The sequence below is a fragment of the Dermochelys coriacea genome, chromosome 23 (assembly GCF_009764565.3).
Source record: "Dermochelys coriacea isolate rDerCor1 chromosome 23, rDerCor1.pri.v4, whole genome shotgun sequence".
NCBI lineage: Eukaryota > Metazoa > Chordata > Testudines > Dermochelyidae > Dermochelys > Dermochelys coriacea.
In genome coordinates this window covers 4364153-4380790 of record NC_050090.1, presented here as the reverse complement: position 1 = coordinate 4380790, position 16638 = coordinate 4364153, and the positions used below count along the sequence as shown (strand labels likewise).

At 49.1% G+C, this 16638-nt stretch overlaps 1 protein-coding gene across 3 annotated transcripts in view; it reads left to right on the top strand.

The window, feature by feature from the left end:
- Positions 1-15525, top strand: part of NPAS1 (neuronal PAS domain protein 1) — a 99868-nt gene extending 84343 nt beyond the window's left edge. For all 3 annotated transcript variants that reach the window (XM_043501613.1, XM_038381516.2, XM_038381517.2), the window contains 3 exons: positions 701-848; positions 7401-7507; positions 11236-15525. In XM_043501613.1, coding sequence (XP_043357548.1) covers positions 701-848; positions 7401-7507; positions 11236-12500 — 1520 coding nt within the window. In that variant the 3' untranslated portion in view covers positions 12501-15525. The remainder of the gene's footprint in view (positions 1-700; positions 849-7400; positions 7508-11235) is intronic.
- Positions 15526-16638: the final 1113 nt, after the last annotated feature.

Below are 16638 nucleotides of genomic sequence, written 5' to 3'. Positions count from 1 at the left end.
ACATATTTGGTCGTCTACTCTGACCTCCTGTCTAACACGGGCCGTAGGAATGCCCTGAATTAATTCTGGTTTGAACTAGCGCAGATCTCTTATATAAAAAACATCCAATCTTCACTGAACACTTGCCAGTGATGGGGAATCCACCACGGCCCTTGGTCAATTGCACCAATGGTTAATTACTCTCACTGTTAAAAACTGACACCTTATTTCCAGTCTGAATTTGTCTAGCTTCCACTTCCAGCCATTGAATTGTGTTAGTCATTCCTCCGCTAGACTGAAGAACCCATGATCACATATTTGTTCCCCGTATGGTTACTGATAGGCTGGGATCAAGTAACCCTTTGGCCTTCTCTTTGTTAAGCTACACAGATTGAGCTCCTGGAGAATCTCACTATTAGGCAGGTTTTCCAATCCTTTTTATCATTCTCGTGACTCTTCTCTGACCCCTCTCCAGTTGATCAACCTCCAACTTGAACTGGGGACATCAGCACTGGAGAGAGATGAAAGGGGCCACAGAGACATCCGAGATGATGACAAGCTGGATAAACCATTAAGAAGCCGTGGCTGTGATAAGTGGGACTATACCTTTCCTGGGATCGTGGGGGGTGTAAAAGCCCCTTTCTTGGCTCGCTGTGCTCATGATAGAGCAGAAAGGGTGGGGCCTGACAGCCTTCAGCTAACAAACTTCTTTTTCAATTAGTGTTGAAAAAAGGCCAGGTCGTGACCCGATATTATCGCTGGCTGCAGAAGAACGGGGGCTTTGTGTGGATTCAGTCGTGTGCCACCATCTCGGTCAATATCAAGAACCCCAGCGAGAAGAATATGGTCTGGGTCAATTACATCCTCAGGTGAGAGCACATGGCTGTGTTGTAACAACTCAGCAAGCTACCAAAGAGGGACGTTGCTCTTCTACATGCTGTGGCCATAGGGTTAGATTTGCAGACCCACCTGCTCCAAAAGCTCAGGCAGCTGCCACCCACTGAGCTCTGGGGCAATCCCCATTCACTGCTGACTTTGTAGGGTCTAGGACACCCAGGTGAGCTGTTCTGAGTTCATCCAGGAGAGGGCAATGCTGTGTGCACAGGCTGTCGGAGGATCCCAAAGCACTGTATGATGAACTAATGTTTGGATTGTGGGAGCAGCCAATCAGGATCAGTGCAGGGCTGTGTTCCCTGTAAGCTGCGCTGGGCAGGAGAGATTAAATGCTGCATAGCCAGGTGCCCCTCCTTCCACGTGCTGCTCCGTCCTGCAGCTGCTCCCGGGACCATCCTGCTGGCTGTGCGGGGGGGTGCTGATGTCAGGGTGTCCCCCTCCCCCCCAGCCCCTGTACCCCATCTTCGCAGAGCAGGGCAGAGGGGACACAGCTGGACTCAGAACTCGGAGCTACTGTGGAGAAGGGTGAGTAGCTGAGTGCCTTTCTTAAAGAGACTGTGCACTGTTTCTGAGGTTTCCCCAGCAGCAGCTCACACAGTGTCTGTCTGTCTGTTTTACACACACACACACACACACACTCTCTCTCCCCCTCCCCCTGCCCATGTACCCCCATCTCCGCAGAGCGGAGGAGGGGAGACAACAGGGCTCAGTACAGAGCAGGAGAGCTTTCAGTGAGTGTCTTAAAGAGACAGCGCAGGGCATCTCAGAAACTTTCCCAGCAGCCAGCACACATGCTGTCTCTGTGTCTTACACACACACACATACACACACACACACACAGAGTCTCTGTGACACACACACTGTGTCACACACTGTCTCTCACACATATTGTGTCTGTCACACACACACACTGTCTGTGTCATGCCCACATACACACACACACACTCTCTGTGTCACAATCTGTCACACATACTGTCATGCACACACCCACAAACACAGTCTCTGTGTCACACACACACACTGTGTTGCACACACTGTGTCATGCACACACTGTCTCTGTGTCACACTCACCTTCCAACACATACTTGTGTTGTTGTTGTTGTTACTTCCTGCAATGCACATATATTTTCTGTAATTTTATTCTTTCAAAGTGTGTTATTTTAGTGTTTTGACTGGTCTATGAATTTCATAATTTGTATTTCTCTTACACTTACATTTAATTCTTTGAGCAGTGAGTTCTAAAATGCCTAACCTGCCTGGCTGGAATAATTATCCCTATTTAACTTTTTAAAAATATATATTGTTGCTAGGTTTTTTTGTTTCTACTGGTGGTGCATATCCACACATACCTCAGTGCACGTAACATTTATTCCCCACATGGATGGAAAAAATTAGAGGGAACATTGCTGGGTGCGCTGTAAACACAGAGGAGGAGATGGTCCCTATAGGCAGTAAATGACCTATCCTCCCAATTCCCATGGAAATAGGGACAGTATTTATTAGCCTCATTTCAGAGTAGCAGCCATGTTAGTCTGCATTCGCAAAAAGAAAAGGAGGACTTGTGGCACCTTAGAGACTAACAAATTTATTAGAGCATAAGCTTTCGTGAGCTACAGCTCACTTCATCGCATGCATTTGGTGGAAAAAGCAGAGGAGAGATTTATATACACACACACACACAGAGAACATGAAACAATGGGTTTATCATACACACTGTAAGGAGAGTGATCACTTAAGATAAGCCATCACCAGCAGCAGGGGGGGGAAAGGAGGAAAACCTTTCATGGTGACAAGCAAGGTAGGCTTAGCCTCATTGTAAACTGAGGCACAGAGTCGTGTGGTGACTTGCCCACAGTCATACTGTGGCAGAGTTGGGAATAGAACCCAGGAGTTCTGCCCCACAGACCCCCTCACTGCTCTAACCACTCCCCTCACCCTTGCTCTAATCTCTAGACCATACTCCCGCCTCAAGCTGGGAACGGAACCCAGAAGTCCCCCTGCCTCCTAGTCTAGTGCTTTGCCCATCAGATCCAGCCAGGCAGGCTGATCGCTTTGTAAGTGTTTTAGTGATTAATACTCTTCATCGCAGCAGTTCGTGGTAGAGAAGGATCCAGCTCCAGCCTGTTTTAGCTGCACAGACTATTAAACGTTGAGAGAAGCAGCAAACCTGATTGAAAACCTGCTTTGCCCCCCTCATCCCATTCCAGCAGGGCTGTAATTTGTTGAGAAAATATTTCTCTATAGCTGCAGAGTGTGGAAGACACCCTGGGAAATGTGATCTGAGACCAGCAGGTAGCTGCCATTTCCATCTGTATTGTCCACCTCCCTGCTGGGGCTGCAGGGGGAAATCTGCATCGCCCACAGTCCTGCTCTGATAGACGCACACAGAGCTGTGCATCTCTGCTGGGCCCCACTCTCATGTATTCCAGGCAACGGTTTGCCCAGGTATAGGAACAGAGGCCCTCAAAGGTGTTTCGGAGTCTAACTCGCATTGAAATCAAAGGAGTCGGGTGCCTAAATACAGTCATCTATAGTAGCACTTAGAATCCCTGGTTGAGGTCACATGGGGACATGGAGGCACAGGGAGAGGAAATGACATGCGCCGTGCCACAACAGAGAAGGCATGGAACCCTGGAGTCCTGATTCCCAGACCCCTCTGCTCTAACCATTAGACATCACTCCCCTCCCTGATTTGGGACTAGAACCCAAGAGTCCTGACTCCCAACTCCCTTCTGTTCTAACCACTAGACACCACTCCTCTCCCTGAGTTGGGAACAGAATCCAGGCATCCTGGCGCCCAGCCTCCCTGCTCTAACCACTAGATACCACTCCCCTCCCTGCATTGGGACTAGAATCCAGGAGTCCTGACTCCCAACCCCCTCTGCTCTAAATACTCAATCCCCATTCCCCACTCAGAGCCCCTAACCTGTGCTGAGAGCTTCACAAACCCACAGTAAAAGATATTGGGGGGTGGGGGGGAAACAGAGGCAAGCCCCAGATCCTCAAAGGCATCTAGGGGACCTAATTTCCACTCATTTCTGTGGGAGGATCCGGGATACAAAGTGACTTGTCCAGCCTCACCCCGCAGAGCTAGGACTAGAACCTAGGTCTCCTGACACAGTATGTCTACAGAACAGCTGGAAGAAGGCTAGTGGCATTTTGGGCTGTATAAGTATTGCCAGCAGATCGAGGGACGTGATCATTCCCCTCTATTCAGCATTGGTGAGGCCTCATCTGGAGTACTGTGTCCAGTTTTGGGCCCCACACTACAAGAAGGATGTGCAAAAATTGGAAAGAATCCAGCGGAGGGCAACAAAAATGATTAGGGGGCTGGAGCACATGACTTATGAGGAGAAGCTAAGGGAACTGGGATTGTTTAGTCTGCAGAAGAGAAGAATGAGGGGGGATTTGATAGCTGCTTTCAACTACCTGAAAGGGGGTTCCAAAGAGGATGGATCTAGACAGTTCTCAGTGGTGGCAGATGACAGAACGAGGAGTAATGGTCTCAAGTTGCAGTGGGGGAGGTCTAGGTTGGATATTAGGAAACACTATTTCATTAGGAGGGTGGTGAAGCACTGGAATGGGTTACCTAGGGAGGTGGTGGAATCTCCATCCTTAGAGGTTTTTAAGGTCAGGCTTGACAAAGCCCTGGCTGGGATGATTTAGTTGGGGACTAGGTCCTGCTTTGAGCAGGAAGTTGGACTAGATACCTCCTGAGGTCCCTTCCAACCCTGGTATTCTATGATTCTGTGATTCCCCACGCGGGTGGGCAGACACGAGCTAGCTCAGTACAAACAGCAGCAGAGCCAGAGTGGCTCAGGCAGTGGCGTAGGCCAGCCACCCTCGTACAAGCTTGCTCCACTGTCCAAACTGCTGCAACCATGCTGCTATTTTTAGTGTGCGACCTTGGTCAGCACGTCCCGCTGGCGTGGGGATACAGCCATAGTCTAGTGCCCTGGAAGCTGTGACACCTGGGTCTTTGCACCAGGCCCGAGCAAAGGATCTGGCCATAAATATCCCTTCATCGGCGGCCGCCCCTCAGCTTAGCTTGGCCTGCCATTTTGCATCAGTTGCACAAGGCGGCTGTCCCTTCAGCGCCGAGAGGCACCTGGATGTGTCCCCTGACCTTGAAGCTAGACCACTTCAGGTGCAAAAGAAGATGTACATTTTTAACAGTGAAAGCAATTAACCCACGGAACAACTCACCCCGGTTTGAGGACCCCTGGACTAGATGATCACAATGGTCCCTTCTGGCTTTGGAGTCTATGAATTTTGGTCACTGGCCTCCATAGCGTCAGAGAACAGCTCTGAGCAAACATCGCAGGGTGGGTGTGGCACTGCAAAAAATCGCCACTAGTCTGGAGTGTCTCCCCCACCTGCACCATTAAAGCGACTCCAGAATGATACACTTTCTCTGGCGAGGAGAGGGGTTTTTTTTTTATATCTAAAATAAATTAATATACGAATGACTACAACAGATGGTTATTAATGGCTGTTTTTTTTCCCCCGCTAAAGCAAAAGGAGCTATTATTATGCTAATCCTGTAAGTAATTACAGATACCAATGTATGATTTGTCAGGGTGATTAGTATTTTAGTTAATTAGTGCTGTAATTACAAAGACTAATTAACTTTCTCTCAGCCTTGCTGGAATGGAAACGTATTTACTTTCTTTTCACTGGGAAGCAGCACATGACAAATGATGAGGGGCGGCAAGGGGGACCCTTCCCATCCCAACCCAGCCTGAGCCCACTGTCAGCAGGTCGTTCTCAGGGGTGCTCCCCTGTAGCTAGCCTCTGCCAGCCTCCCCAGTCGTGCGGCCTGACTGGGCTAGATTGGAAGGGTGGAGGAGACCGGCTAGTGGTTACTCTCTATATTGTTATATGGGATGGGACTGTGATTTACAAAGAGGGTGTGGGGGACTCAGGACTCCTGGGTTCTATGGCTAACCCTAGGAGGACAGTGCAACCCAGTGATTAGTGATTAGTTCTCTATAGCAGGAGGTGGCTAGAGAAGGGGACCAGAACTCCTGGGTTCTCCTCTCAGCTTAGAGCGAGGGGAAGCCTAATGCTTAGACTAGTGTGTGTCCTGTTTCACCTTCTGTAAGATGATGGGGGGTTGTCCTGGCTACCTTGTAGGGCTGCTGGCATAATTATTGTTAATAAAGTGCTTTGGGATCCTTAGAGTCAAGCTGATTCAGACATGGAGGAGGGTGGGCCAGTTTCACTCCTGGTGTAGTGAAACAATCTACCTCAAGGGAGTTACACTGCTGCACCGTGACACTATAGGTGTTACACCAGGGGTGAACTTGGCCCTGCGCTTGTCCCCTTCCTCCCCGCTCCGAGCTCTGGCAGAGCCGTTTGCAGGGGATGGCTCATTTGAATCGGATCCAACTCTGCCCGTCCATAAACAATGAAACCCCAAAGCTGGCTGTTTTCTAAAAGAGAGAGCTTGCGATTTCCAATCTGTCCTTGTTTGTTCTTGGACAATAAGGCGATAGCCCTAGTGGAGTTATTTTGCAGAGACCAGCCTGCAGGTGGCTGGCTGTGTCAGCTTGAAATCAAGTTTTCCTTCTTCGGTTCCTTTGTTAGGGGCTCAGTTGGTTTAATTTCATGGCCTCCCAGCAGGCTTAGCAGTCTACCAAGAATCAGCACATACTGCTCTGTCTCCTTTGGGAGGCCCGTTTTAGGATGGCTTGGGGGATAGGAGTACTAGACTGGGCCACAGGAGACGTAGGTTAAATTCTCAGCTCTCTCACAAACTGCCTGTGACCCTGGCAAGTTACTTAGACACTTAAGTCCACTCTTTAGATGCCGCTGACATTTTCAAAGGTGGTGCCTAAACCCTGGGCACCTAAATCTCCTAGGTGCCTACGGGCTTGTCGGTACAGAGACATGCAGAGCTGGTCTACACTAGACGGTTAGATCGACTCAGCTACATCACTCAGGAATGTGAAAAATTCACACCCTGAGAGACATAGTTAAGTCGACCCAAACCCAAAGCGCTAGATTGGTGGAAGACTTCTTCCAGCTACCACCTCTTGGCAAGGTGGATTTACTACAGGTGTACCGCTGTGCAGTTTCTAGTGTAGACATAGATTCAGGAAAGTTTAGTCTGAATTCACTTTTAAAATGGATTAGTTGAACTGAACTAAACCCCTCTGTGGATGTTCTTATCCAGAATTAAAATGGACTTAATTCAATTTAGCTGAATTCACTTCCGAAGTGAAATAGAACCCAGGAGTCCTGACTCCCAGCCCCTCTCCGCTCTAGCCACTAGACCACACTCTGCTCCCAGAGCTGGGGATAGAACCCAGGTGTCCTGAGTCTCAATCATCCCACTGTGCTCTAACCACTGCCCTTCCAGACCTTGAATTCAAACCCAGGAGTCTTGGCTCTTAGTTCCCTGCTCTAATCACTAGCCCATACTGCCTCCCACGGGACCTAAGCTTGGGCTACAAAAATCCCATCCATGGAGGGAACAACCTGATCTGTTGTTTCTCTGATTTTCTTTTGCCAAACCCTTTTAGCAAACCCGAGTGTAAGAACACGGCCCTGGACATCTTCCAGTTGCCTGGGATTCCAGCCCGACAGACCGATGCCTCTGACGCGTCCGACTTGGAACCCGACTTCAAAGGTAAAAGCCCTGGCCAGATTGCTGCCAAGCCAGCGACAGGATGTTCTGGTAGCACCTGCCTCATTCCGGGGACTGTAGGTTACCAATGCCCTGATTGGTGGCTGCTGCCGGAGCCAGTGCTCCAGTATATCAGGCCTCCAGCTCACTGCTGCACTGTGATGGGTATTTTAGCTTTGGCTTTGCCAATATACCCACCATGAAGGAATTAACTCAGGGGAGTTCTCTGGCCTGCGTCACACAGGGAGGTCACACTAGATGATCACAGTGGTCCCCTCAGGCCTTACAGTCTATGAATGCCCCAGACTGGTAGTCCCAGCCCCATCTCTCTAGGTGAGCAGGGGGGGCTCTTTTTTCTAAGCCATTCCTAGCCCCATTGCGGCTCTGGGAGGTACAGTCATGCAGAGGGTGGAGAGCTATTCAAAAAGGAGTGCTCTCCCTTCTAAGTCATGACCCCAGAGGGCATCCCACTGTGGTTGTGGGAGATTTGGGCTTGCAGATAAGGGGCAAAAATGAAGCTCTGACTTCATGATCATTAAGGATCATTTTCATCAGCAACCTGAGGGCATCTCCTCAGCTGGCATAAATCAGCCAAGTTCTGACTGCCACAGAGCTCCAGTGATTCACACACATTAACCCCCTGTGTCCTGGCCAAATTCCAGTTTGGGCAAGAACTGTCAGCTTCCCCTAATCCTTCTGCAATTTCAAATACACGCGGGGTTCATGTTCTCTTCCTTGCTTGTTCTATGGCTTTTAATAGGCCGCTGCACCCCACCCAGAGGTAGCTGCATTTCAAGGAGGGGTGAAATACATCATCTCTCCTACCCATTGAGGGGGCAAGTATCATGGGGCTTTTTGACTGAATGCTTTTAAGGTGCTTTAAGATCCTCCGGGGAAGGATGCCACCGCAGGGCAAAGCATCGTTAATTTCACTCCAGACACAGCCTCATCTTAATTAACCTCTCTTAGCAGATGATAAATTATATCATAGTCATGCTCTGAGATAGCATAGTGTGGCAGCCCTTTGCTAGAGGGTCAGATCGTGTGTATATCAGGGAAGGCGGATTTCCAGGGACGGTAGAAACTTTGGATCTGCAGGTAAATTCCTGCCCCTCACAAACACTCAGTACTAGCGTTCGTCTCTTGCCAGGCTCCCTTTGACAACCTCCCAGATAGCAGCATGCACAACACAGGAGCATACTTCACCCCTCTCAACCGCTTTTCATTTGAGGATCTCAAAGCACCTTACAGGCATTAATTAATGCAACCTCCTGAGACATAAGGAACTATTGTCCCCACAGGAGAGACCAGAACCCAGGAGTCCTGGCTCCCACTATCCCTTTCTAACTACCTCCTCTCAGCCCCCACTTCTAGCTTTCAAATCTGACAGCGCCGTGGTAGGCTCTCTGGAGCCCCAAAGGCTCACATGGCTAAAGCTGGGGGAAACATCAGGTTTGCCTTAGTCATAATGAATTCCACGCACCCTCCTCCTCATGGTGCACTGGAAGCCAGGTCAGTGTATCAGACCCTTATGCCTGTGCCAACGTACGGTCTGCCAGGGTCCTACTCGGTCATCACCATTCTCCCAGCACCCACCAAGGACCCCCCTCCGGCTGGCCTACTTGAAAGATACCCAATTCTTGCCTTTCACGCTCACCAGTTGCTAAAATCCTCCAGTATTATTCTTTAGGTGTATTATGGTAGCGCCTAGGAGCCCCAGCCAGAGATGAGAACACCATTGTGCTGGTTGATTGCGATTAGATGTATTATGGTAGCCCCAGTCACATGCCAGGGCCCCACTGAGACCGTGTTAGTCAGCACCTACCACTGCTTCCTTAAAAGCTGATCATAGCCACACCCCAACCTAAACATCTCTCCAATCCAGCCCAGCCTCTCTCCCTCCCCATGTGTTACTGTCGTTACACGAGTACGGAACCCTGTGCATCTTACTTCAGACAGCGACCTGCAAAGCCTGGTTACGTATGTGAAATCCAGAGCAGGCAGAGCTACAGTGACTGAGTAGAGGGTAGGCCCATGGCCTACTGGCAGGGTGTGACTGCACCAGAATATAGTATTAAATTGGTTGAAAGTTTCCCATCAAAACAGTTTTCAGATGAAAAATTGGGTTTTTGTGGAAACCAAATTTTTCACGCTGAGTGTCTGTGGAAAACTTACATTTTGCATCGGAAAAACAAACTAGTTCATCCAAAACCAGAAGTATTTTGATTTGGATATGCTACCACAGAGACTCATGGGAGTTGTAGTTTGGTTGTCTCGTGTCCCCATTCTCCTGTATGGGCTGGGATCCCTGGCCAGACCACATCTCCCATGATGCATCACAACTAAGGACTCCTATGGTGCACGACCTCCCTTGTGCAAGAGGCAAGACCCTGATGCATCATGGGAAATGTCATCCAACAGAGAGCCTGGCCAATAGAGAGTAGAAGCAGGAAGCACTCAAAGTACAATTCCCATAATGCACTGTGGCAGCATTTCCAAATAGATTTTTTTTTTGCAGATGAAATTTTTTTGGTATTCAAATTTGATGGGAAAAAAAATGAAATGTGCTGTAGAAAACTTAGACAAAATAATGTACTGTTTTGTTTTTAGGCTTGGCAGAATTCAAGTTTTATAATTTCAACACCTATTCATGTTTATTTTAAGCATTTTAAAAATTTATCAATTTAAATTTTCAACATTGCGAGAAACTACGGGGTGTCAGACAACTATTTATTGACAGGAGACATTGAAATTCAAAATGTTAAAGCGTTATGTCTGTTCAACCCCATTGTCAAAATATGCTAAGGAGCCTTAAATCAAACAGTAATAAGTTCCCTGGCAGCATTTTTCTTACTTTGCCTATCTGTACATTTCTATTATTATCAATGGAAATATTTCAGCAGTTTGCATGTGAAAATGGTGAAATAAGCATTTACCGACAAAAAACAAATCCTTTCAACTCTAGTTGTTTTTAATTTTAAAAAAATCCATGGAAAATATCCATTTTCTGACCGGCTCTACATGTAGGGAAGAAACTAGCACTGGGCCTTGGTGACGAATGGAATAGATGGGACCCAAACAGCATTTCCCCATCTCCAATGTATTGCCCTATAGAGAGGATCCAAGTTTGGGCCCTTAACCAGCCCAGAGCATGAAGGAATTCTACTGCACTGAAGCTACAGACAAGCCTAGAAACAGGCAGGTTGGGCTAGTGATTAGCGCACAGCCCTGTGCATTGGGTCGCCCAGGTTCTATTCCTGGTTCTGGTACAGTGTGACCTCGGGCGCTGCTCAGCATCTTGGTTTCTCCGTCGGTATAGCAGAGGTGGTCAGCACTGTGGTGCTGAACCGGAGTTGTAATATTCGGATGGAAGAAAAGCACAATCTTATTAAGGGAGCTAATCTTTTTCCTCTCCTCTTTGGCCATAAGGCTGAGAATCAGATCCGACCTGGCAGGAGGGGGACAGTCTAAGAGGAAACATGCCGCATTGACTTTGCATCGCCGGTTTGTGCATGCCCTGAGGTTGTGATCATTAGCTGCTCTGCAGGTAGGAAGCAGCTATAAAATGGGAAGTAACCTCCCATTAGGTGTCTTGCTGGAAAAATATTTTGTTAAATAAAATAAACCCATCGCCTGCTGGCAGAAAGCAGCTAGGTGGAGTTTAACAACCTCCGTCCAGATCCCTTGCTGAGTAGGCTGCTCCTGAATCACCTTCTCTTCTTCCCTTTCAGAGAGCGACCATGGGCCAGAACACAACCAGGGGAACCAGTTTCTGCCCAAAGTGGCTGGGGCCTTGGCCAAAGGTTACTCCCAGAGCACCCCAGATGATGGGGCCCATTGCTCCATGGCGGAGAACGATGCCAGCAGCCCGGAAATGAGCTACAAGGATGAGGACGTGTTGGAAGGCGCTGGGGCGAGCGACGCCGAGAGCAGGCACAGGGGGCCCCAGAACAAACGGATCAAACTGGAGTTCCAGCCGGAGAGCCCCCCCCGGGAGGCCTCGCTCGTCAGCACTGAGGAGTCGGACAGCGGCAGCGAGGAGGAGCCTGATCTCCCACCCCAGCCGGTGGCGCTGGAGAGGAGGGTGAACGGGTACAATATGGCGGCAGGGAGGAACGCGGGGCCGAGCCAGTCTTGCACATCGGAGTTCGCCTCCGTCATCCAGACCCAGAGGAGCTACCCACCGAAAGCCAGCGCGGCGCTTAGCATTAAGACAGAGCAGAGCCAGGCTCCCAAGTATGACAAGGCCACCCTGTGGACCTACCCCTCTGCCCGGGATGCCCTCCACGAGGGACCCCCCTACACTGTGAGCAAAGCACTTAGCCTGGAGAAGCCCATTCTGAGGCAAGCCACTTCCCACTTGTACGTCTCCATCCCGGACTCAGTCCTCACCCCTCCTGAGATGGACAGCAGCGGAGGCCTGGCCAAGGCCCCCTTCAGCACCTCTCCCCGGGCTATGCTGCCGGCCCCCTCAGCTGAAACGCTCTCCCCCCCGCTCTCGGGCTCACCGTGCGAGGAAAGGGCCACGTCGACGCCCTTCGCCCCCCTGGTCTATCCTGGCGAGATGGAGGCGCTCCAGCGGTTCCACGCGGGGAACGTGGTCCTCCCGCTGGTGCACCAGCTCGGCGGGCACCACGGCATCGCCAGCACCACAGGCTCCCAGAGCCTCTACACCACCAGCACTATCCGATACGCCCCGGCCGACGTGACCCTGGCTGTGCCAGGCAATGTGCTGCCTGCCTCCCATGCCATCAACCTCATGGACATCGGCAGTGTGGAGTCCAAGACCTCCATGGAACTCATGTACCACCACATCCAGCGGCTCAACATGGTGGCACCGTTCGGGAACTCAGCCAGCGCCACCAGTTTGGCGCAGATTTCAGGCGCCGCGGGGGGCGTTTTCACAGCCGCCGAATCCTTGTTCTCTACGCTGCCCTTCTCCATGGCCAGCAGCGGCATCCACAGCCTGTCAGCCGCAGAGCGCAAAGAGGACTAAGCCAAGCAGCTGCCCTGAAGGCGTCTCGTTAGATACGCCACCCCGAATTGACTCTGCACTGACCTCTGTGCTGAAGTCCGTACTTCTTTGAAACTCATCTCGGGGGCTCACGACTGCAGGAGCTGCTGGATGTTTCAGCAGGGAAAAAATCTTTACTCTGGAATCAATCCTCGCGTCTCATTCCCCCGCCCCACAACTAAATCACAGCACAAATCAGTATTCTGCTTCCTGCTTCACAGCTTTATCCTTCTGGGCCAGATGCTCCTGTTATGCTGGTGTAAATCCAAAGCAGGTCCATGAGTTACTCCAGATTTACACCAGAGAACAGAATCTGCACTTTTTAAAAATCAGCTACCCTTTGTGGAAGAGCCAGAATCACAGCAAGCATCAGTTCACCCCCCCCTTCCTGATTTATATCTTTAAAAGCAGGAGGAGCTTCCTTCCCCTCTTTGCCTTTTCTCCCATTATTGCATAATGGTGCATGGCAAGAAAGGACGCTTTGCACTCATGTCGTGGCCCTATTTCCATCAAAAAAATGGAGCAAGGCTGATTTACAGCAGTAGAGGATCTCGCCGCTCGTGCTTTTCCAGCTTCAAAATGCTGTATAAACGTTAATCAATCCTTACTGCCAGATACTTATTATGGAGCTGAATATCATCTCCATTGTTGAAACTGGGGGCCAGATTCTGTTCCTCTTCTGTTACACGGGGGTAAAATCTGGAGTGATTCCATGGTAACCAAGAGCAGAACAGGGTTTGGGGAAGCCAAGACACCGAGAGAGCAATGTAAATTGGAGCAAATGGATGCAGCTTCCTTGGAAATCTGTGGGGTAAATGCAGCAGGGAGGGCATGAGTAGCAAAGTGAGTTGCTTATTCTGATCAGCGGGGAAGGCAAAATGAGGCGACTTTCACCCTCTCCATACCTGCTTTAATGTGTAAGACAATGCATCCATCCCTCATCACCTCCTCTTTATCTTACCCGCTCCAGCTGGCTGCTTCTCTTACCCCTCCCAGCCCTGATAGCCTCTTTGGCTTGTAAGTTTCAGTCGTGTCCCAGCCGCATATAGCTGCGGGTCAGACTAATTAGCCACTTATGCCTGTTTTCTGACCCACTGAGCAGTTTGGCCCAGCGCTCTGTAAGGGCTAACTATGCTTAAGTGCTTTTCCCTGCAGATTATTAACAAAATAAAGAGTGCTTTGATCTTTAGGAGTGGGCAACAGGGGATGAATCAGTTGGTGATTGCCTCTTCTGTTCATTCCCTCTGGATCACCTGGCATTGGCCAGGAAGACAGGATACTGGGCTAGATGGACATTTGGTCTGACCCAGTACGGCTGTTCTTATGTTCTTCAGCCAGGCCTTCTGCTACCCTGCTCTTTGCCAGCAGCAAACTTCCTTTTATTCCTCCCTAGAAGGAGGGGGAATTGGTTTAAAAAAAAAAAAAAAAAAAAAAAAGGCTTCTCCCCCAGCTCCACTGGGTGTTTTTCTCCTATTCAAGGAAGGATGAATGGAAGCTGGATACAAAGAAAAGGGTTTCCAGGTTGCTCTGGCGGCTTGGCTGGAGAGTTCCTGTTCTTCTCATTACCATCATTTTCCCGGCAGGGTCTTTTTCCTAAGAGGGAGTGAGCCCTCTCCCCAGCTTCCAGTGGCTTCAAACACTAGCTGTGCTCAGCTGAAATCCAGCCCACACAGCCACAAATTGCATTTGCTTTTAAGCTACAGCAAGAGCATTTGCACTCATCTCTCTGTCAAATGTTGCTTAAGATACTCGATAAACGCTTAAATGGTCATTTGACCAGAGTGTGTAAGAACGACGGTCATCTGTGGTCAGGGCTTCCACCCACAGTCCAGTCCCCCTGATTCCTCTATTTCTTTATCCAAAGGGGAACAAATTCAACAGGAGAATCTGAGAGCCTGACATCAGAATATCCCATTGGTTAGGGCACACCTGAAAGGTGGGAGACTCCCGTTCAAATCCTCTCTCACCATCTGGGAGAGAGGGGAATTGAACCCTGGTCTCCCACACCCCCGGTGAATGCTCTGACCACTGAGTTAAAAGTTATAAAGTGGGCAGCATCCCCTTCTTCTCTGGCCAGATTTGAATAGGACCCAAGCACGTAGGTGTGCTCGGAGCATGGCCACCGGCTCAGGACTCGCAAGCAAACGCCTATCTCCTCAGGTGTGTAGATCATGCTAGGGTCTAGGCATGAGATAGACATCCAGATGCCTTGAATGAGGCATTGTGCATATGCCCAGAGGCAGAAACTTGGGTACCCAGGGAAGATTTAGGCACCGAATTTAGGCAACTAAAGTTATGCCGAGCAGGGGGGGCAGGGGTTGTGGATTGGGATGGTGCCCGAATCAGAGATTTAGGTGCCTAAATGCCTTTGTAGATCTGGGCTGTCATTCAGCAAAGTCATTGGAGGCTACACTGATTTACTGTAGTCCCTTATTTCTTGACATGTATTTAGAGCTGTTGGAGTGACAGCCCTGTCAACTGAAGTCGAATCATGAGCAGAGGTGATACAGCAGAGGTAGCATCAGGTCCCTATTTCTCACATTGTCCCCTGCCACGGTGACTCACCCCTGCCATGGTAAGCCCACCCACTAGGGATGAGGATAAGTTCGATTTCTGTGGTCTGTTCAATCCATGGCTTTTGCTCTGAGATTGCCAAGAGGGGGAACTGCAATGGGGCCAACTAGGAACTAAATTAAGATCAACTAATTTCCCAGATCACTGCACACCAGCGAGCATTGTTCACGGTCACGCTGGGCTGGATTTGAACCAGTGACTAGTTTGAAAGGCTGGCATTGTACGACGGAGTCTCTCCCAAGCAATCCACCCGCTCCCCCTGCAAACACAGCCCTTCAACTGAATGATCCAACAAAACTAAGCCCTCGGGGGGTGCCAGAGCCACCTCTGAACCCCTTCCTTCCCGCAAGCTAGGAGAACAAAAGGATGCAAGGAGAACTGCATTGGCTGCACTTAAAAAGGTAAACCAATGTCATGACTTTTAGCACTTATTTAAAAAAAAAAAAAAAGAAAGAAAGAAAGAAAAAAAAAAGATTTGTATAATTCTGTTAAACAAAACCCAACCCCAACCAGTAGTGCTTATATGCCATGTTCTTTTTCTGTAACTTTTGCTAAAAGATGTGTGTTTTTTTAATTTTTCCATTCCCATTCGTCCGACGAAGGTAGCTTCCATCGTTGACTGGGTGTTGTCATTGTGGCTGCTTTCTGCAGTCCAGGATTTCAATGAAAATAAAATTGAAAAATAAAAAAGGAATCAACTTGTTTCTCCCCTTTTGGTTTAATGAGATGAAACCATGAAACAAATGAAATGCCACAGAACAGCAGCAGAACACGTCAGGTGAGCAGTATGAACAGCTCCCAGCAAGACACAGGGCTTAGAGGAGGATGGAAACCCACTGTGAACAGCCAAGGATTTGATTGTCAAAGGTGCTGGCAGCCACAACTGTTGCCAGTCTCAATGGGAGTTGTGAGTGCATGGCGCCTCTGAAAAATCAGGCCGTTTGCTTGCAAACATGCGTTAAATTGGGGAATAGATTTCGGTTTGGTACCAGAGAATTCATATACACGTCCATCCCTGCGTCTATAGCAGAGGCCCAGAAGCTGTCAGTCAACAGCACACGATCTGTGAAGAAGCATCCACCGTATTTTCAGTGATGACTGGATCTAATGCTATTTGCTAGCAGATTTAAAGGAGAAGTGAAGTGATTTTCACAACAGCAAAACTCACTTTGTCAGACTTTCCAAAGCTGTGCTTAAGAATACCTGAAAAGGTTTCAGACTGACAGGAATTGGGCACATGGATGGTCCCTACTTTAATCCCTCTCACAGGAAATGCAGCTGGACAATGCATTAAAACAAGACATTCACAGCCATAGCCCTGGACTCAACAGCTCTTCTGAGGTAAGTTACATGATGGGGCTTTTATTTTTGGGTCCAGGGAAGAGAGCAGCAGAACCTTCCACTGCTCTTTGCATTTTCTGTTCCGTTCTTGCTCCATCTCTTACTGCTTACACCCTCCTTTGTCATTAGCTTTCATGCATACATGGCATTTAAAAGAAATAAAATATTTAGTCAGTAATGTTTCACATTCAAGCATATGCTTAGA